The sequence below is a fragment of the Thalassophryne amazonica genome, chromosome 1, assembly GCF_902500255.1.
Source record: "Thalassophryne amazonica chromosome 1, fThaAma1.1, whole genome shotgun sequence".
Lineage (NCBI taxonomy): Eukaryota > Metazoa > Chordata > Actinopteri > Batrachoidiformes > Batrachoididae > Thalassophryne > Thalassophryne amazonica.
Genome location: NC_047103.1, coordinates 130,050,313 through 130,071,486, shown reverse-complemented (window position 1 = coordinate 130,071,486; position 21,174 = coordinate 130,050,313). Strand labels below are relative to the sequence as shown.

The window sequence follows — 21,174 nt, the reverse complement described above, 5'->3', positions numbered from 1 at the left end:
TAATGCGTCATGTGCACACTCACTTGGTGGTGGCGGTGTGTGTGTGTGTGTTGGCAATTGGTAGCTACCCCTCTGTTGGTTGCATTGAAATGCACCCGCCGTATTTTTTTGTTTGTTTACTTTAGTTCGAGATGCTGCGTGTGATCTAATACATTATTTGTACTTGTGTGTGTGTGTGTGTGTGTGTGTGTGTGTGTGTGTGTGTGTGTGTGTGTGTGAGAGAGAGCGAGCGCTGGTTCGGTCATGGTTAATGTGATTTATTGAGAGGGATTGGGGCTGCATGAATAGTAAAAATAAGCTATTAATAGTGGTGCCCACCTGGTGGATTTCATAAGCCCCCCTTAAGACTGAGATCTGGCGATGGCTTTGCTGGTGAAGATGAAGTTTTCATTTGTCTCTTAATCTAACTCACCCTTTGGGCAGATAATTGGCTCGTATGTACTAACAAACAGTGGTACATATTAAATATTCAGATATGTGGCGTGTGTGTGTTTAACAGTTTCCTTCCTGTGAGGAGCTATGTGAGTTGGCAAAAGTTGTCCTGAAGAAGACCATGTTGTCACCCATGTTGGAAGAGCTGGATACAGAGACTCTCCTGGCCATGGTGAAGAAAGAGGGCATCCAGGGAGCCTTAGAAGAGAAAAGAGTTGTGCTCGCACAAATGGAGGCCACAGTGACAAACAAGTAATGACTAGTTAGCTACTTGAAGATCAACAAAGACACAAGGCCGGAGTTATTGTTTACTTTGTATAACCACTCAACGCCAGATGACACTGAAATGTAATCTGTTACAAAACATAAATTACATCACAATTTTTGTAACTCATAATTCAGTCCATCAATTTCAAAAGTTATGCAATCCTAATACTTTTGGATTACTTCAGAATCAGTTATTTAATACTAGAATTCACTTCATACTACAAAACATAACCAAATTATTTTTTTCTCCAACATAAAACATTACAAATTCATTTATAAAGTAAAACAAATCTCAAAACATTTTTCTGAAAATGAAAAGGCTTGTTTGTTTTTTTCTTGCTCTTAAACTCACATTTGTTCTTTATGGTGCACATTTTTAAAATCAACATGGTGATACTAATGAATCTTAAAAAATGAACTTTAATCGGCTTGTGCGTGTTTAATTTTCTGTTAGCAGACTGAGAACAGCTTTTCAGTGCTGAAGCTTGGTTAAAAATAACTAAGCAATGAGAAACTTTGGAATATTGGACTGTTTGGTACTCACTCCGTGACCAGTGAAAGATCAAGAACCGAGACGTCGCCCGGTATGGCAGAGCCAGGGTCCCACCCTAGAGCCAGGCCTGGGGTTGGGGCTCGAGCGCGAGCGCCTGGTGGTCGGGCCTTAGCCCATGGGGCCCGGCCGGGCTCAGCCCAAAGGAGCAACGTGGGCCCGCCCTCCTGTGGGTTCACCACCTGCAGAGGGGGCCATGGGGGTCGGGTGCAGAGAGGATTGGGTGGCGGTCGAGGGCGGGTGGCCCGGCGGCCCGGTCCATGGAGTGTCCTTGCCTCAAGTGGAGGAGTTTAAGTATCTCGGGGTCTTATTCACGAGTGAGGGACAGATGGAGCGTGAGATCGATAGACGGATCGGTGCAGTGTCTGCAGTGATGCGGTCGCTGTATCGGACCATCGTGATTAAGAGAGAGCTGAGTAGGGGGGCAACAGCTCTCGATTTACCGATCGATCTACGTTCCGAACCTCACCTATGGTCATGAGATTTGGCTCATGACCGAAAGGAGATGGCGGGTACAAGCGGCCAAGATGAGTTTGCTCCGCAGGGTGGCTAGGCGCTCCCTTAGAGATAGGGTGAGGAGCTCGGAGTCGAGCCGCTGCTCCTCCACGTCGAAAGGAGTCAGTTGAGGTGGCTCAGGCATCTTTTCCGGATGCCCCCTGGACGCCTCGCTGGAGAGGTGTTCCGGGCACGTCCCATTGGGAGGAGGCCCCGGGGAAGACCCAGGACACGCTGGAAGGATTACATCTCGGCTGGCTTGGGAACGCCTTGGGGTTCCCCCAGAGGAGCTGGGGGAGGTGTGTGTGGATCGGGAGGTCTGGGGGGCTTTGCTTGAGCTGCTGCCTCCGCGACCCGACTCCGGATAAAGCGGAAGAAAATGGATGGATGGACTGTTTGGTTCTTAGTTTATTATTTAGCATGTAGGGCTGTAATTTTCAGTTACATCATTTATGTAAAGCAGATGAAGTAAACTTTTTTTAATCAGTAAATTATTTCTAAAGGTGCAATTATCATGAAACTTTAAAGTTGGGAAAAAAAAACCTTCTGAACTGACAGTTATTTGAGATAGTCAAATAGCATGTATGAATAAAACTTTTTATGGCAACTTATCATAAAAATCATGCTTTAAACTTGTGGACCTTCAAACTGAGGATCTGGTTTTTATGGCAACTTATCATAAAAATCATGCTTTAGTCTTGTGGACCTTCAAACTGAGGATGTGGTTTCTAGAGACAATCTACTGCCACAGTCTGCAATTTTGTATGCACAGTACAGCATCTTATTCCTTCATGCATCCATTTCATATTTTTAATATATTTAAATATATTTTTAGTCGACTAATCTTTTGATATTAGTTGCTACAAAAGCGCTTGGTTGGCTAGCCGACAAACATTTTTCGCCTCCTATAGAGAAGGCCAATCTTATTTTAGTCGACTTTGTAAAATGGAGATGAGACAGCTAATGTTGGGTGACTAACCTTCATTGACAAAGTACAGTGAGGAAAATACGTATTTGAACACCCTACGGTTTTGTAAGTTCTCCCACTTAGAAATCATTGTGGGGTCTGAAATTTTCATCTTAGGTGCACATCCACTGTGAGAGACATAATCTAAAAAAAAAAAAAAAAAAAAAAAATCCGAAAATCACAATGTGTTTTTGTATGTTACTGCTGCAAATATTTGAACACCTACCAACCAGCAAGAATTCTGGCTTACACAGACCTGTTAATTTTTCTTTAAGAAGCCTTCTTATTCTGCACTCTTTACCTGTATTAATTGCACCTGTTTGAACTTTTTACCTGTATAAAAGACACCTGTTCACACACTCAGTCAACCACACTCCAACCTGTCCACCATAGCCAAGACCAAAGAGCTGTCTACGGACACCAGGGACAAAACTGTAGACCTGCACAAGGCTGAGATCGACTACAGGACAACAGACAAGCAGCTTGGTAGACAACAACTGTTAAGATTATTTATTAGAAAGTCGATGAAACACAAGATGACTGTCAATCTCCCTCGGTCTGGGATTCCATGCAAGATCTCACTTTGTGGGGTAAGGATGATTCTGAGAAAGCTCAGAACTACACAGGAGGACCTGGTCAATGACCTGAAGAGAGCTGGGACATAGTCACAAAGATTACATTAGTAACACATGATGCTGTCATGGTTTAAAATCCTGCAGGGCAGCAAGGTCCCCCTCCTCAAGCCAGCACATGTCCAGGCCTGTTTGAAGTTCACCAGTGACCATCTGGATGATCCAGAGGAGGCATGGGAGAAGGTCATGTGGTCAGATGAGACCAAAATAGAGCTTTTTGGAATCAGTTCCACTTACCATGTTTAGAGGATGAGAACAACCCCAAGAAAACCATCCCAACCATGATGCATGGGGGTGGAAACATCATACTCTGGGGGTACTCTTCTGCAAAGGGGACAGGACAACTGCACCGTATTGAAGGGAGGGTGGATGGGGTCATGTATTGCGAGATTTTGGCAAACAACCTCCTTCCCTCAGTAAGAGCATTGAAGATGGGTCATGGCTGGGTCTTCCAGCATGACAATGACCCCAAACGCACAGCCAGGGCAACTAAGGAGGGGCTCCGTAAGAAGCATTTCAAGGTCCTGGAGTGGCCTGGCCAGTCTCCAGACCTGAACTCAATAGAAAATCTTTGGAGAGAGCTGAAACTCAAAACCTGAAGGATATGGAGGAGTGGACCAAAATCCCTGCTGCAGTGTGTGAAAACTTGGTCAAGAACTACAGGAAATGTTTGACCTCTATAATTGCAAACAAAGGCTACTGTACCAAATATTAACATTGATTTTCACAGGTGTTCAAATACGTATTTGCAGCAGTAACATACAAATAAATTATTAATCATACATTGTGATTTACAGATTTTTTTTTTTTTTTAAGATTGTCTCTCACAGTGGATATGCACCTAAGATGAAAATTTCAGACCCCTCCATGATTTCTAAGTGGGAGAACTAGCAAAATCGCAGGGTGTTCAAATACTTATTTTCCTCACTGTAAGTTGAGTAGGCTGCTAAGAATGCCTCATGAAAGCGGACCATGGTCAAATCAGGCCATAATAACCCATTTAGATCCTATCAACAGATATCCTTCCAAAAAATGTGCCTGTGCATAGATGATCTAATTGTTCAGAGGATTAAATTCCAAGTTTTTGAAGATCTGTGGAAGGTTCACCTTATTTTACCTCATTTTCAACAAAAAGTTCTTTATTGATTTTTATTTTTGCTTCTTAGAGAGTGAAACATATATACACCAGAGTCAAACATATCCAACGCCAACTCTTCCAGCTTCCACAAACTAGGCTACAAGCTGCAAGTGTACAAAAGTGACTGCAAAAAGCTCAGATACAAAAAAACATCTGCGTACGGCACAGAACGGCTGAGTAAGTTTACCTTGAGGGTATACTGATAACTCAGCAGAGTTCTGATGTCTCTCTCAGGCTTTTATGGGTGGTGGTGATGAGAGTGATGACAGCTGTCAGCTCAGGGCTCCTGCTGGACTCCTGCGGCCACTGCGCCCTCTAGTGCCTGAAACCCGACAACAGGCAGGGTGCCCTCTGGTGGTGAGCCAGCAGTACCCTCCTTCGGGCAGCTCACACAACAGGACCCCCACCACCCCCCCCCCCACCCCCCCAACGGGCGCCTCCTGCCACCTGACCCGGCTTGTCGGGGTGTCGCTGGTAGAAGTCCGCCAGGAGGGCAGGATCCAAGATGACGCTCCTCTTCATCCAGGAGAGCTCTTCTGGTCCGTAACCCAGATACTGGAAGCCCCGACCCTTCCGACACACGTCCAGCAGTTTCTTCACAGTCCAGGCCGGCTCGCCGTCAATGATACGGACAGGATGCCGTGCTGGTCCGGGGGGGCAGAGGTCCGAGGAGTGGTGTGGTTTGATCCTTGAGACATGGAAGACCGGGTGTATCTGCAGTGAAGCTGGGAGTTGAAGCTTCACTGCAGCGGGACTGATGATTTTGGTGATGGGAAAGGGTCCGATGTACAGTCTGTTAACTTAGGTGAGTCCGTCTGCAGAGGGATGTTTTTGGTGGTGAGCCACACCTCCTGCCCGAGCTGGTAAGCTGGGGCTTGTCGGCGATCTGCATGGCTCTTCGCCCGCGTCCGGGCCTTGAGGAGAGCAGAGAGGGCTGACTTCCACACATGACGGCATCTCCTGAGATGGGCCTGGACCGAGGGGACTTCGATCTCTCCCTCTACACCTGGGAACAATGGGAGCTGGTACCCCATACAGACTTTGAAGGGGGAGAGGCCGGTCGCTGACGAGATCTGGCTGTTATGAGCGTACTCGATCAAGGCCAGATGTTGGCTCCAGGCCGTCGGGTGAGCGGAGGTAACACACCTCAGGGCCTGTTCAAGATCTTGGTTCACCTGCTCTGCTTGGCCGTTGGTCTGGGGGTGGTACCCGGACAACAGGCTCACGGTGGCCCCCAGTTCCCTACAGAAACTCCTCCAGACTTCCGAGGAGAACTGGGGCCCACAATCCAAGACGATGTTCGCTGGGATACCATGCAGATGCACGACGTGGTGGAGCAGGAGGTCTGCGGTCTCCTGGGCTGTCGGGAGCTTCGGGAGGGCCACGAAGTGGGCCGCCTTGGAAAACCGGTCCACTATCTTCAGGATGGTTGTCATTCCCTGGGACACGGAGGCCCGTGATGAAGTCCAGGCTGATGTGGGACCAGGGGCGATGAGGCACGGGAAGCAGCTGGAGGAGTCCTTGTTCAGGTTTATGGTCCGCCTTGCCCCTGGCACAGGTCGTATAACCCCGGTCTGCCGGACCACTGCCACAGTTCTGCACACCCCTGGATGACAGGAGAGCTTGGAACCATGACAGAAGTCCAAAACTGCAGTTCGAGCATCTGGTGGGAAGTACAGCCAGTTTGGTGGTCCACCGCTGGAATCAGGATGTCGGGTCAGGGCCACTTCCACTTCCTTCCTTCCTCGACGCCCCACGTGAGGGTGGTGACGATAGTGGACTCCGGCAGGATGGTATCTGGTGGATCCGACAGTTTTGGTCCAACTTCATCTTCATGCACCCGGGACAGTGCGTCAGACCTCTGGTTCTTCGTCCCGGGGCGATAGGTGATCTTGAAGTTGAACCTACCGAAAAACAGTGACCAACGGGCTTGCCTGGGGTTCAGACACTTGGCAGTCTGGATGTATTCCAGGTTCTGACGGTCAGTCAGAACAATAAATGGGACCACAGCTCCCTCCAGCAAGTGTCTCCGCACCGCCAGGAGTTCCCGATTGCCAATGTCATAGTTCCGTTCAGCGGGAGTTAACCTGCGGGAGAAATAGGCACATGGGTGGAGAACCTTGGCGGACTCCCTACTCTGGGACAGCACGGCTCCTATCCCTGAGTCAGAGGCATCCATTTCAACTATGAACTGGCGGTTAGGATCGGGCTGCACCAGAACTGGTGCAGTCGAAACCCGGCGTTTCAACTCCCTAAACGTGGCTTCGCACTGATCCGACCAGGTGAAGGGGACTTTTGTGGCGGTCAGGGCTGTAAGGGGACCAACAACCTGACTATAGCCCTTAATGAACCTCCTGTAGAAATTTGCGAAGCCGAGGAACTGTTGCAGCTTCCTACGGCTTGCTCGTTGGGGCTAATCTCTCACCACTGCTACCTTAGCTGGATCGGGTGTGACAGAGTTGGAGGAGATGAACCCCAGGAAGGACAAGTACGGTGGAACTCGCACTTCTAGCCCTTCGCAAACAGCCGGTTCTCCAATAACTGCTGCAGGACCTGACGTACATGCTTTACATGGGTCTCGGGGTCCAGCGAGAAGATGACATCTAGATATACAAAGACGAATCAGTGCAGGAAATCCCGCAAGATGTCATTAACCAAGGCTTAGAACGTCGTGGGGGCGTTGGTGAGGCCGAATGGCATGACCAGGTACTCAAAGTGACCTAAGGGGGTGTTAAATGCCATCTTCCATTTGTCTCCCTTCCGGATCCGAACCAGGTGATAAGCATTACGAAGGTCCAATTTGGTAAATATTTTGGCTCCATGCAGGGGCATGAACACTGAATCGAATAGAGGCAACGGGTATCGGTTGCGAACCGTGATCTCGGTCAGCCCTCTATAATCAATGCATGGACGGAGTCTGCCGTCCTTCTTGCCCACAAAAAAGAAACCTGCACCCAACAGGGAGGAAGAATTCCGGATTAGCCCGGCAGCTAAAGAGTCTGGGGAGGAAGAATTCCGGATTAGCCCGGCAGCTAAAGAGTCCCGGATGTAGGTCTCCATTGATTTGCGCTCAGGACGTGAGGTTGTACAGCCTGGTGGACGGATACTCAGCGCCTGGAACCAAATCAATGGCACAATCATACGGTCGGTGCAGGGGAAGCGTGAGTGCCAGATCTTTGCTGAAAGTCAACAAGCTCATGATACTCAGCCGGCACCGTCGTAAGATTGGGTGGAACTCGAATCTCCTCTAACAGTCTCACCGGGGGGGCACTGAGGATCTTAAACACTCCCGGTTGCAGGTTTCGCTCCACTGAGCCACAACCCCAGATGGCCAATCAATCTGGGGATTGTGCTTTATCATCCATGGATAACCAAAAATAACTCTGGAGGTAGGTGTTACATAAAACACAATCTCCTCCCTGTGATTACCAAAGACAACCAAGGTTAAAGGATGTGTCTGGTGTGTGATTACTGGGAGGAGAGTGCCATCTAGTGCCCGCACCTTCAATGGTGAAGGAACGGCCACCAGAGGGAGCCCTACCTCCTTAGCCCATCTACTGTCTAGTAGATTCCCCTCTGACCCCGTGTCAATAAGTGCTGGGGCATCAAGGGTTAAATCCCCACAGAGGATCATGACTGGGAGTCATGCGCATTTGCGTGGGACACCCGTGTGGTTTGTATGACTCACTCTTAACCCAGTCTCTAAGGTTGAGTCTTGTTGTTTGACCGCCTGGGGTCCCTGATTCTGCGCATGCTCATTCGAGCTGCAGTAAGCACACTCTCCACATGCCAGTCTCCCTTGTTTCCTCTTCCTTAATTTAGCCCTGCTTGTTCCCATAGCAACATCAGCAGGGAGAGCTGGTGTCACGTGGAGAGCCCTGGCCTTGGAGTGGGGAGAGGGCGGGGCCGCTTTGGACCCGGAAGGAGGAGGGACGGCGCGCACCCGGCCACGTCCTTCGTCTCGCTCCCGTTGATGTTCGGCTAATCAATTGTCTAATCGTATAACCAGATCTATCAGCCCATCTAAATCCCGCAGTTGATCTTTCGCCACCAGGTGCTCCTTTAGGGCCGGAGACAGCCCCTTTACAAAGGCAGCGCGGAGCGCTACCCAATTCCAGCCGGCCCTCGCTGCTGCAACGCGGAAGGCGACTGCATATTCAGCTGCGCTACAGTGCCCCTGTTGGACTGACAGTAGTACTTTTGAAGCGGATTCGCCTCTTTAAGGGTGATCAAACACCTGTCAAAACTCTGATAAACTCAGTGTACGTCGACAGGAGCCGTGAGTTCTGCTCCCTGAGCGCCATAGCCCAGGCGTGTGCCTTGCCCCGAAGCAAACTAATCGCATAAGCCACCCGGCTGTGGTCTGACACGTACATCACGGGGCGTTGTGAAAAAACGAGCGCGCACTGCATCAAGAAGTCGCGCACGTTTCAACACAACCTCCACACGGTTCTGGGGGGCTAATGTAAGCTTCAGGCGACGGGGGGGGGGGGGGGGGGGGGGGGACCTTTGAACTACCACTGGATTGTCATTATCGAGCGACAGGCAGGAGGCCGGAGCCGCCAAGCCCAGACAGGATTGGCTGCAGCCGCGTTGCCTCCACCTGAGCGGTGAGAGCCTCCATCCATCCTACGGGTGAGGTGAACATCCTGCTCGGTTAACAGATCCAACCGAGCAATAAAGTTGGTGAGAATGTGCTGCAGCTCACCCAACTCACCTCCTGGTGGAGCCTGCGCATCTGTCAATCACAAAACTCAGTGACGCGTGGGCAGGCCCGAGGGTAGGAGATGCCTATCCAGAGAAGAGCCACCAACGGAGACCTGCAATACACCGGAGCCGCCAAGCCCTGAGTCCCCAGGTGGCCACCGCTTCCAGCTGTCGGATCCGGTACTGCTGGCAGGAACAGACACAGATGAAAGGTGGGTATGGGAACACCCAGCAAACAATCAGCTATAATACAGTTCCTTTCTGGGGGGGAAACCTCCACCTCCGAACAGAGTACATGCAGTGCCTTATGTATCACTTAATCAAGTCTGAAGTAAGGAGTGGAGACGCCAACTCCAACTTCCACAAACTTGGCTACAAGCTGCAAGTGTACAAAAGGTTAACGGCTGCAAAAAGCTCAGATACAAAAAACGTGTGCGTACGGCACAGAACGGCTGAGTAAGTTTACCTTGAGAGTATACTGATAACTCGGCAGAGTTCTGATGTTTCTCTCAGGCTTTTATGGGTGGTGGTGATGAGAGTGATGACAGCTGTCAGCTCCTGGTGGACTCCTGCGGCCACTGCGCCCTCTAGTGCCTGAAACCCAACAACAGGCAGGGCACCCTCTGGTGGTGAGCCAGCAGTACCTCCTCTTTAGGCGGCCCACACAACAAGAATGACCCAATTTGTTTTTTATTAAAAAAAACAAATAGCCCCCTCCCCCATATGGGGGGTAAAAAACAAAAGCCAGATTGACCTCTAGTGGCTACATGAATAGAGCTTCTTCTAGCTGAATTATTGGCAATGGGTTGACAAAGGTTCCATGATTTTTAAAGTAGCAGTTGCTTGAATATTTGACAGTCAAAATGTAATAATTATTTTCAGTGCAAAACTCCAAAAGTGTGCTAGTTTACACAAAAACAATTTACATTTTCGTGACAGTTATTAAAGGAATTTACTTCTAGAACAAAAGAAATGAATAGATCTTTGACTTGTATGTGAAGCAGGAAAATGTATATAAAAAATAAATACAGCTAGACTTCCCATCTTTCAGAACAATTTGAAAAACTGATCTGAGTGCTGTTGATGCAATGAAATCATTAACAAATAATTAAAGGATTATTAACAGTCCGAGCTAGCGAGGTTAATAATTTGTTTGTTATATGGCTGTTCAGAGCTGTTTTCATCTTGTTGGTCTTCATTTTGCATGTCCACTCTGAACTCATTTAATTCCTCCAATTCAAACTCGTCAGTGTAACAAAACTCGCTCAGAGAATGGTCCTATTTGTCGCTCATAATTTGTTTTATTTTGCGCCCTGAATATTGTAAAGTTACAAATCTGATACATGATCCGGACCGAATGGGGAAAATATCAGAGCATGCATAGCATCACAGCATTAATAATTTCTATTTTTATTGGCACATTAAAAAATATTTGCATTTCTAGCCTGACACTGATATAGACAGAACGGACTAATCAAAGGGCGTTAAATGATTGAGCGTTAGACTCAGTAATTAATCTAACATTATTCTGACAGCTACAATAATTTACAAATGGTGTTTTTAAAATGACTTTTTGGAAAAACATCTGACAGGAAGAAGCAACAAGCCAAGGAGAGGGGACAACAAGAAAAACAAATTCACAGTAAACAGGTAAGAGGATTTAAGAAGTTCGTTTTGTTTTCTTTTGCCTGTTTATTTCTTCTGTTTTTTTTTTTTTGTCATTTCAGCTGAAAATAAAAGTAATGATGAGCAATTTATCGAACTTGACATCTGAACTCTCCAAAGTAGAGGTGAGAAACAAATGTGTTCACATTACAGGTGCACTATTGGGTTTTAGTGTTGGATAAAACATTTCTGTTCTCCTGCACCCCATACGCCAGCACATCAGGTTCCACTTTTCAACCTGGTACAGTTTCAACCCTATAAGAAATGTTTTAAACTGCACTATGAAAATGAGTTCAAGTGGCCTGCTTTGACTTCATCTGTGTTTGGCTGTATGTTCAGTTTCAATATGGAAATCTTACAAATATTCATGACTATATGGGAAAGTTTTAAAATCTATCAGAATGCAACTTCCATATCCTGGTTTAAAAACTCATGGGGCAGTGACTGGCTGTTTAACGTGTCTGTTATACAGGGTTGGGTAGGTTTACTTTGAAATGTAATCCAAATGTATGTACATACATATATGTAATCCACATGTATTCGTTCAAAGTAATCCTACCCAACCTTGCTGTTATATGACCAATCTGCTTTTCATGAGGACTACAGATAAATGAACCAGTACAGCATCATATGTAGTGAAATTTGCTCCGTTTCCCCACAAAGATGGACGACATCTTTGTGTCAGTAGACATCTTAAAGTAAAAGATGAGTATACAAAATGTGCAAACCTTCACATTTAGACAAACAAGAATTTTGCATTTCACACATTAAATCACAGCACAACTTGCATAGTTTCTTTGATCTGTGTGTCGTTGCTTCAGTTGTTGCTGTCTGGATAGTTGTCGAATGGGTTTGGCTGACTGATAAAACCTTATGACACTTTCTATTAAAATTAGGATGGCTGACTGAAATCAACTTGCCACTGAGGTTTACTCCACTGCCACCTTTGGATACACAAAGCAACTTCCTTGAGGCAAATAATTTTCCCTTACCTGTAGAAATGAGGCACAAGTGAACTTATTTGAAAGCACACGATGGAGTTTGCTGAGCAGGCATTCTTTCAAAAATAAATTTGCAAAATTGGCTGCAATATGATTTTCAGATTAGGACAGTAGGACTTGATCTATGTTGCATTTTATTTTGTTTATAAATTGGTGTGCGTCTATCTCATACACAACAAATATTAATGGGAAAACTTGTTTTCAGTCCCTTTTTTTCACACAGGATTTCTTTTGAACAGAATTGAAATTTAATGTTTTAGTGAACACCGCTCCTTGGTGTGACCAAGGTTGGGTAGGATTACTTTTAAAAGTACTCCAAATGTATGTACATACATGTAATTCACATGTATTCTTTCAAAGTAATCCTACCCAACCCTGCGTGTGACCGATAAAGATGCTGCTTATTCAGCAAGACTGTGCCTTTGACTGGCCACAATAAAATTCCACTCTAATTTTTTTTGTTTTCACACAAATCAGTGCTACAGATTTCAAGTTTTTAGGGAATCTGCATGTTTATGGTAGGAATGTCCACCAGGACTGTTGCCTGAGAACCAACTGTTCATTTCACTGCCTCCAATGTCATCTTAAACCAGTCTCTCAACTGCAGTTTGCATGGAACCGTGCCAGCCCAGGACTGCCACATTTGGCTTCATCCTATAAACGTGTTGTAAAGACACTTTTTTTTTTTTTTCCTTTTGTTTTGGGTGGCCTGTTCCTGTGACCTGTCCAAGGCACAAACATGGTGATTGGCATCTTGATAGCTACACTGACCAAGTGGATGGATCATCTGGGCAAAAGTGAAGTCCTGACGAACAGTTTTATCATACTAGCTAATTGTACACATGGACACAGCCATTGTAATGGACACAGCAATCTGACATTTGAGTCTAATGATCTTGACCTCTGCCCAATTGACTGACTTTTGGGTCTCATTTTCACATGGCACACTGCACCCTCATATGTCAAGTTTGGATTTCCAAGTTGCGGGGGTCCTAATTTTGACCTTTGACCCACTGATGTTAACCTTTGCCAAAACAGTCCCTTTAAGGCACACCTAGGCATTCTGCAGGGCCGTATCTGGCCCTTTGGCTGATTTAGACCAGCCCCCAAATACCTGCAAATTAAAGAATAAAATCAGGTTCTCCCCCAGACAGTGGAACTGCGCCACACAGTTATGGGTGATTCTTAGACTACAGGCACTTATGTCCTTTGATCATATTGTATGAAAAACAGAAAAAAGGGGAAATTTCACACTTTTATAGTTATCTTTACAATGAAAGTGTGTTAAGAAATTTGTTCTAGTAGTCTATGATGACTTTTTCACCTTTTTTCAGCATCATTATATGCAAATATTGCCGTTTTGTGCTTGTCCCACACCCAGACTTTTGATCTTCAATGATAAAAATGAATGGTAAACATTTTTTTTCTAATGTTTTAAAATATCTCTGAATAAAATATCAGTAAAATAATCAAAACATAATTGGGGTATTCAACGTCATACAACTGTTGTGATTTTTTTAAACAAAATGTAGTTGTCCCACACTATTGCCGTAATTTCCACCACAACACTGTAATGTCCCTTTAAACAGTTTGTATGAAAGATTGTTTGGGTAGTTTCTATGGAGATAAACAGTGATATCAGAGCACATGTATATGGTGCCAAATCACAACAAACAGTTGCCCCAAGGCGCTTTATATTGTAAGGCAATGGTGTGGTGGAAATTACATTTACAAGGCCAATAGTGCCCGTAGTTAAAGAATCACCCTTATACTGCCATCTCATGGCGCTATAGTGTAGTGTCATCTCATGATGTTAGCGGGAGATGGTGGGAATCTAATGGCGCCAAAAATTTCACAAACAACTTCAGCTCTATTTTATCCTGTTTACATCCAGATGACACAAACCATGACAAAATGCAAGCGTTACACAAGGCAAGATGATCAGAGGACATTCTCTGCATTTTTTTTTTTTTTTTTTTGTTTCGTCTTGATGGGACCACAGCCCGTGCGTGGCACAGGGATAGCTGGGCCGTCTGTGGAGGGCATCGTGAGGCTGGTGCAAAGCTGACTCGATCAACGCTGTCTGCTAAGGGAAGAACGATGCTGCAGCCTCTGACAGGGAGGCTTTTATGAAGAAAACAGCAGAACAGAATTTGAAATGATTCAGGCACTGAGGCACACTTTTAGATTCTGGGGCTGGACAGTGGCGTGGATTATTTCCATTCTATGTTTTAAAGGACATGTCGCACTGAAATCAGAACATTTCCAAGTGTTTCTGACAGCACTTATAAGAAAACATCCCAGCACGAACTTAAATGCTGCTAATGTTAAAAACAGAAACACAGATTAATTACAAAGTTTACATAACTGATGTTGTGTTATGACTATTAATTTTGATGCAGTCACAGTAGACGAAGCCACTTTCCACTGTGCAAAAACTTGGTGCACATGAACATCGCGCGAGTGATGTGTGCTGCTCTGTTACAGAACAGTCTCACATCAAGAGACACTCAAAGTAAAATAAAAATAAACCCTACCAGCTCCACTGAGAAGAAAAAAAAACCTGAACAATCATCCACTTGTGATTTCCAAAGTTGGGACATGCCTATCTCGGCTTTCAGTGCTTACCAGTCGAGTGAGTATAAGAGAAACTGTGGAGAGCTGGGCTTGTCCCAACTTGTCCTCTAACACTCCGAAACGGAGGTGTTCCTTTGTCTCGCTTCATCAGCGAATTGGTCCTGACGCGCAAAGCCTCTGCGTGGCTTTCCGTGACAAAATCTCTTGTTAAAAGTGAAATCTGCTGGAAAATGGCTGATGTCCAGCTCTTGTGATAACCAGAGAAATTGCTCACGACGGTCCCGGCTCCACACAGCGATCCGTTTAGAAATGATGTGGTGGTTTCTGCCTCTCGATGGCGGCTCGGCGCGCCGTGCGCCATTGTGGGCCGTCCTTAAAGCTGTAGTAACAGTCCTTATTCTCTGTGAAGCCTGTAAAATTTTCACCGAAAGCCAGATAAATTTTTCAAGTGGTTTCCAGCTGCCTGTCTCTAACAGTTTCTGAAATTCTGATGGGGAAAAAAAGCCCAAATAATTCCGCCATTTCCTCGCAATGAAACGAGAGGGGTGGACCAGTGCTCACTCAAAGCCTGCCCACAGGCGAATGACACAACCGACAGGCGTGGAAAAACTTGCGCATGCGCACGAAGGTTCAAGCTTGGCTCACGTAAAAACATATGAATTAAATCCAAATCCATATAGTTTTTGAAAAAAATAAAAAGATACGATACTTTTCTAGCAGACCTCATATATGTGAAAATTGAAAACTATTTTGTGTGCAAAGTAGTACTCTTAGATATTTTACTTCAACCAGTGGAAAAAATAATGGGATGGGAAACAAGTGCTGCTTTCATATTTTTTTGCACATGTGGTTGGAGTGTTTAGGCTAAGTATAACTAAGTCACTTACAAAACTGAAGGCAAATTGTCAAGACTGAGTCTTGCCTCCACCCCCCCCCCCCAAAAAAAATCAAATCAGTTGAAGCCTGTAACTTGAACATAGTTTTTGTTTGGCAAAAATGAGTGGTGGCAGTATTGATGGACAAATCTGGTCAATTTCAAGTGATCAGTTTCCTTTGTTTGGGTCATTTGTGAAGCTGTAAATATGGATTGCAATCAACCAGAAAAGGTGGGACTAAGACTGGACAAACGGCCTCTAAATCTTATTTCTGAACGCAATGGGCTTTTTTTTTTTAACGTTTCAAAAAACATTAGTTGGCCTCATACAGGCTTTGTTTTGTGCTTAATGTTGTGTTTTTTTGTTTTTTTTGTATACATTTATCTAACAGAAGCTTGGTTTCCCCCAGGAAGCCCATAAAGCTCTTCTAATGCAGATGAACAAGCAGGAAATACCAGAAACCAGAGCAGAGGTTGAAGAAAATGACACTCCAAATAAAGTACAAGCTGCCAACAGCAAAGTCAAACCTCAAGGAAAAGGGCGAAAACAGGTTGTGAAATCTTCTGAACCATTACAAGATTCAACAAAACAAAGTAAACCGACAAAAAAGACCACTAGGGTTAAAGATGCAGACAAACAGGGTATTCAGAAAGATGATGCACCACAAACTTTGAAGAGGTCAACAAAGGCACCAGAAGAGTGCACACAGAAGAGTTCAAACCAAAGTAAACCAACAAGGACCTTAAGGTTTAGAGATGTTGACAAACAGACCAGTCTGACAACTGCTGATACAAGTCAAAATTTGAAGGCATCAACAAAAGGGCGGAAGAATCAGGCTGAAGATGGTGCACAGAAGCATTCAAAGTCAACCAAAACGACACTGGAATCAAAGCCTGTGGGAGGTCTGGTGAGAAAGCCTCCTGTGAATGCGCTGACCACCATGCCGAAGTACACAAACAGCGATTCGAAAATCAATGCTGGGCAGAAGGCTCTGCGAGCTAGGAGGCCTCCTGGAAATTCACTGACTAGTGCACCAAAATTCAGAAGTGGAGGGAGGGATAAAATCAACAATGGCCAACAGGGTTTACGAGCAAGAAAGCCTTCTGCAGACTCTCAGATCACAGCGCCACAATTAAAACAGGGGAGCATGGAGAATGCTCAGAAAGCACAAACATCACAGCAGGTTCCAGCTGTGCGCTCCAGAAGGAAAGCTGGTGAAGAAGTCCAGCCTGTTGTCCTCAGGAGGTCCAAGAGGAGCATTCGGAAGTGAATGTTTGCTGCCGAACAGCACTGATACCTTGATGTCAGGTCTTCTGCTTCACTCAAAAGGCCTCTTTTTTTTTTTTTTTTTTAATTGGCTGTTATGATGCTAATAACACATTTTAATGCATAAATGTTACTATGCAATTTTGTTTTGTGGAATAAAACTTTTTTCCATTTTAAACAGTGATTCATTTGTTCCCTATTATGCTACATGGCTGACTTTTTTTTTTAAATGGATTTGCAAAAAGCTTTCTGTAAAATGTAGATTTCAAACCTCCCAATTGTATTTTATTTTAATGTATCAGGATTCTTTACTTTTTTTTTCTCATATCAACAAATTTTCAGCTAAACTTTAAGATTACACTGAACAAAAAATGCAACACTTGCTCCCATTTTTCATGAGCAGAAGTTGCATCTAAAACATTTTCCATATAAATAAGATGTTAACAAATCTGAGTTAATGAGCACTTATCCTTTGCAGAGATGATCTATCCCATTTCAGAGGTGTGGCATATCAAGATGCTGATTAGAGAGAATGATTATTGCACGTGTGCCTTAGGCTGGACAACAATAAAAGGCCACTCTGAAATGTTCAGTTTAATTATATAGCTATAGCTGCACGCTCTGATATTCTCCCATATCAGACAGTTACCATGACAATCATTCTGGGTCATGTATCAGATTTGCGACTTTGTTTGCAATTTTCACAGCATGAAATAAAACCAAACAAAAACCAAAGAAAATGGAGGAATTGACAGCAAATGAGCTCGAAGTAGACGTGCAGAATGAAATGAAACGAGATGAAAACACAGCTCCAAACAGTCAAGAACAGACTGAAAACTTTGTTACAAACCAGAAAGCTAAAAAATATGATAAACACCAAGATGGACATGAACATACTCCCTAAATATCTAAACAGCATTGGTGGGAAAAAAAAAAGATTGAAAGCTTACCAGCTAGCTAAGCAAGTTCTTCATGGAGTTGAAGAAAGTGAACAGGTTTAAGAGTCCAAAACAATCAGCAGCTTTCATATTCAGGAGATACCGTAAGTTGGTATGTATAAAACCATATAATAAATTATTAACCTTGCCACGCTCAGTCTGTACAGGAATATCAGACGTCTATTTTCCTGTACAGCCCTCTCGCTCGGTTAATGGTCCTTTATCACGCAGCATAATGCCATAGATGATGCAAGTTTTGAGGGAGCATGCAATTGACATGCTGACTGCAGGAATGTCCACCAGAGCTGTTGCCCGTGAAGTGAATGTTCATTTCTCTACCATAAGGCGTTTCAGAGAATTTGGAAGTACATCCAACCGGCCTCGCAACCACAGACCATGTGTAACCACAGCAGCCCAGGACCTCCACATCTAGCATGTTCACCTTCATGAGACCAGCCACATGGACAGCTGCTGCAACAATGTGTTTGCAGAACCAAAGAATTTCTGCAAAAATTATCAAAAACCGTCTCAGGGAAGCTCATCTGCCTGCTCGGTATCCTCATCCGGGTCTCGACCTGACTGCAGTTCATTGTTGTAACCAAATTGAGTGGGCAAATGCTCAGTCGATGGCGTCTGGCTGCTGATCAACTATGTGAAGATGTTGAACTGTGAGAGGCAAATGATGGTCACACCAGATACTGAGTGGTTTTCTAACCCACCCAGACCCCCCCCCAAAAAATAAAGCAAGACTGCACATTTCAGAGTGGCCTTCTATTGTTGCCAGCTTAAGGCACACATGTTAGGATCCGATCGGGTTGTTTTTGGTGTCTTGTATTTTGTCTGCATCCTTGTCCAGCTGTCCTGTCTTCTGAATGGTCAGTGTCCAAGTTTTCTGTTGTATTACTTCTGTGTCCAAGGTCTTTTTCCATCTGTCTGGTCGTGTCCTGCATTATTATACAAATAATGAATGTTTGAGTTCAATGGTATGAATATTTCATGAGGTGAAAGTTGGAACATGCCATTCAACGAGGCGAAGCAGAGTGTCGTATGGATGAATGAGTGGTAGCCATGGGTGTGTTTGCAGGAGATGTGGAGCGTGGATGGCCCACTGCTAATCACTGGGCATGCTGTGTTCTGCCCATCATGGTTAGGTTCCGCCCGTTGGCTCATGTTATATTTCCTGGTTGTCTGTCTTGTCTTTCTCACTGTATCCTGCAGTCACGTCTCCGCTGTCTTGGCATCATCCTTCATTTTTGCACCTGAAGCTCTGCCCCTTTTCATAAGTTTAACTATTTTCTGTATCACTCTTATGTTCCGTTCGCTGCTGCCCTGTTATGTCACTTGGTCTGCCCTCCAGATCCATGTCATGTTCGGTTCTCTGCTGCCCTCTTGTGTTCATCTTTGTCCATTACATCCGCTTTGCTGTAGAGAAGCTTGAATCTTTGACTGGACTGGGTTGCTTGACGTGAGGACATTTCCCTTCAAATCGCAGAAGCTTCCTCAGCTAAAATTCTTGCTCTGGTAGTCTGACTTCTGGCTTGACTCTTGTAGAGAAGAATAAAACAGAAGCCAACAAAAGCTGGAGTTTTTAACCTAACCAGACTCCTCCTACCGAGAGGCCAACTGCTATAGGCTAGTGACTAAACAATAGCTCTAATTAGCACCTATTGTGCTCTAGTTAGCAGCCTCCTAATGACAGGGCAGCTGTTCCTCCTAATGATGGGACAGAAGCCTTACCTGATGGCTCCCTTGACGACTCTCCTGATGACGTGAATGACTTATTATCATGAACAAAAAACTGAAACTGCTTTGATCTGACTACCCCATTGGGGACAAAGCGTGTCTGAGACCCCCTCCCTGGTTCAGGCTGGGTTTCAACTGTTTTACAAAGAATGCTTCCTTGACACCTCTCTCGAACCATTTCTTCTCTAGCTAAGATTTTAACTTCCTTGTCCTCAAACGTGTGGTTAGTGTCTTTCAAGTGGAGATGAACTGCAGATTGAGGTCCACTGGCGCCCTTTCTGCGGTGCTGGTATAGCCTTTTGTGTAAAAGTTGCTTAGTCTCACCTATGTAGTGTTCATTACAGTTATCCTGACATCTGATAGAATACACTACATTGCTCTGTAACTAGGGATCCTGTCCTTAGGGTGAACTAATTTCTGTCTCAAGGTGTTAACCAGTTTAAAGTAAACTGGGATTTTGTGCTGTCTGAAGATCCTCTGTAGTTTTTCCCCTACTCCTGCTAAATAAGGGAGAGACACTCCTTCTTGTCTCCGTCTCCTGTCTATCAGGTCTTTGTTTTCTGGGACTTCTGCACTTTGTCCAGGGACCATCGTGCGTACCCACATACTGTGAGGGCTTTCCGTACAAGTTGTTGTTCTTTAGCCCTTCCTTCTGCAGTTAAGAGCACCTGTAGGGCTCTGTGTTGAGACCCCGAGCTTGTGTTCAAGGGGGTGGTTTGAGCCAAAGAGCAGATATTGGTCAGTGTGAGTGGATTTTCTGTAAACCCGTCTGGAGCTGCCTGTTCTCGCCAATCGTAACATCACAGTCCAAGAAGGCTAAATGGTTGTTTCTGGCATCCTCACGTGTGAACTTGATATTGGAAGCCACGGAGTTGATGTGTTCTGTAAAGTCCTCGACCTCCTGTTGCTTGATTTTAACCCATGTGTCATCGACATATCTGAACCAGTGACTGGGAGAGATGCCCGTGAAAGACGTCAAGGCTGTCTTCTCCACTCGCTCCATGTACAGATTGGCCACAATGGGGGATACTAGAGACCCCCATCGCACAACCATGGATCTGCCTGTAGTAATTGTTTTACATCTTTGAGTTCAACTCATGAAAAATGGGAGTAAAAACAAGTGCTGCATTTATATTTTTGTTCAGTGTATAATTCACAAAGCTTGTAGGTGGGTTTCGTGGTTATAGTATTTTTCGCGGCCAAGAGAGTTAAAGTGAATATGACTACAGCTGGAATTTGTTACATCCATTGCTTTTACCAAATTTTCAACAATCAATCAATTTTTTATATAGCGCCAAATCACAACAAACAGTTGCCCCAAGGCACTTTATATTGTAAGGCAAGGCCATACAATAATGATGTAAAACCCCAACGGTCAAAACGACCCCCTGTGAGCAAGCACTTGGCTACAGGGGGAAGGAAAAACTCCCTTTTAACAGGAAGAAACCTCCAGCAGAACCAGGCTCAGGGAGGGGCAGTCTTCTGCAGAGATCGATCACTAATGATTAAATGCAGAGTGGTGCATACAGAGCAAAAAGAGAAAGAAACAGTGCATCATGGGAACCCCCCAGCAGTCTACGTCTATAGCAGCATAACTAAGGGATGGTTCAGGGTCACCCGATCCAGCCCTAACTATAAGCTTTAGCAAAAAGGAAAGTTTTAAGCCTAATCTTAAAAGTAGAGAGGGTGTCTGTCTCCCTGATCCGAATTGGGAGCTGGTTCCACAGGAGAGGAGCCTGAAAGCTGAAGGCTCTGCCTCCCATTCTACTCTTACAAACCCTAGGAACTACAAGTAAGCCTGCAGTCTGAGAGCGAAGCGCTCTATTGGGGTGATATGGTACTACGAGGTCCCTAAGATAAGATGGGACCTGATTATTCAAAACATAAGTAAGAAGAAGAATTTTAAATTCTATTCTAGAAT

The 21,174-nt window shown here is 45.0% G+C and overlaps 1 protein-coding gene across 1 annotated transcript; it reads left to right on the top strand.

The window, feature by feature from the left end:
• Nucleotides 1-360: 360 nt before the first annotated feature.
• LOC117514606 lies at nt 361-16,632 on the top strand. Its single transcript, XM_034175184.1, has 5 exons — nt 361-372; nt 500-684; nt 10,781-10,838; nt 10,916-10,978; nt 15,716-16,632. Exons 1-5 carry the CDS (start codon nt 361-363, stop codon nt 16,574-16,576), a joined length of 1,179 nt encoding a protein of 392 aa, XP_034031075.1. The 3' UTR covers nt 16,577-16,632.
• Nucleotides 16,633-21,174: the final 4,542 nt, after the last annotated feature.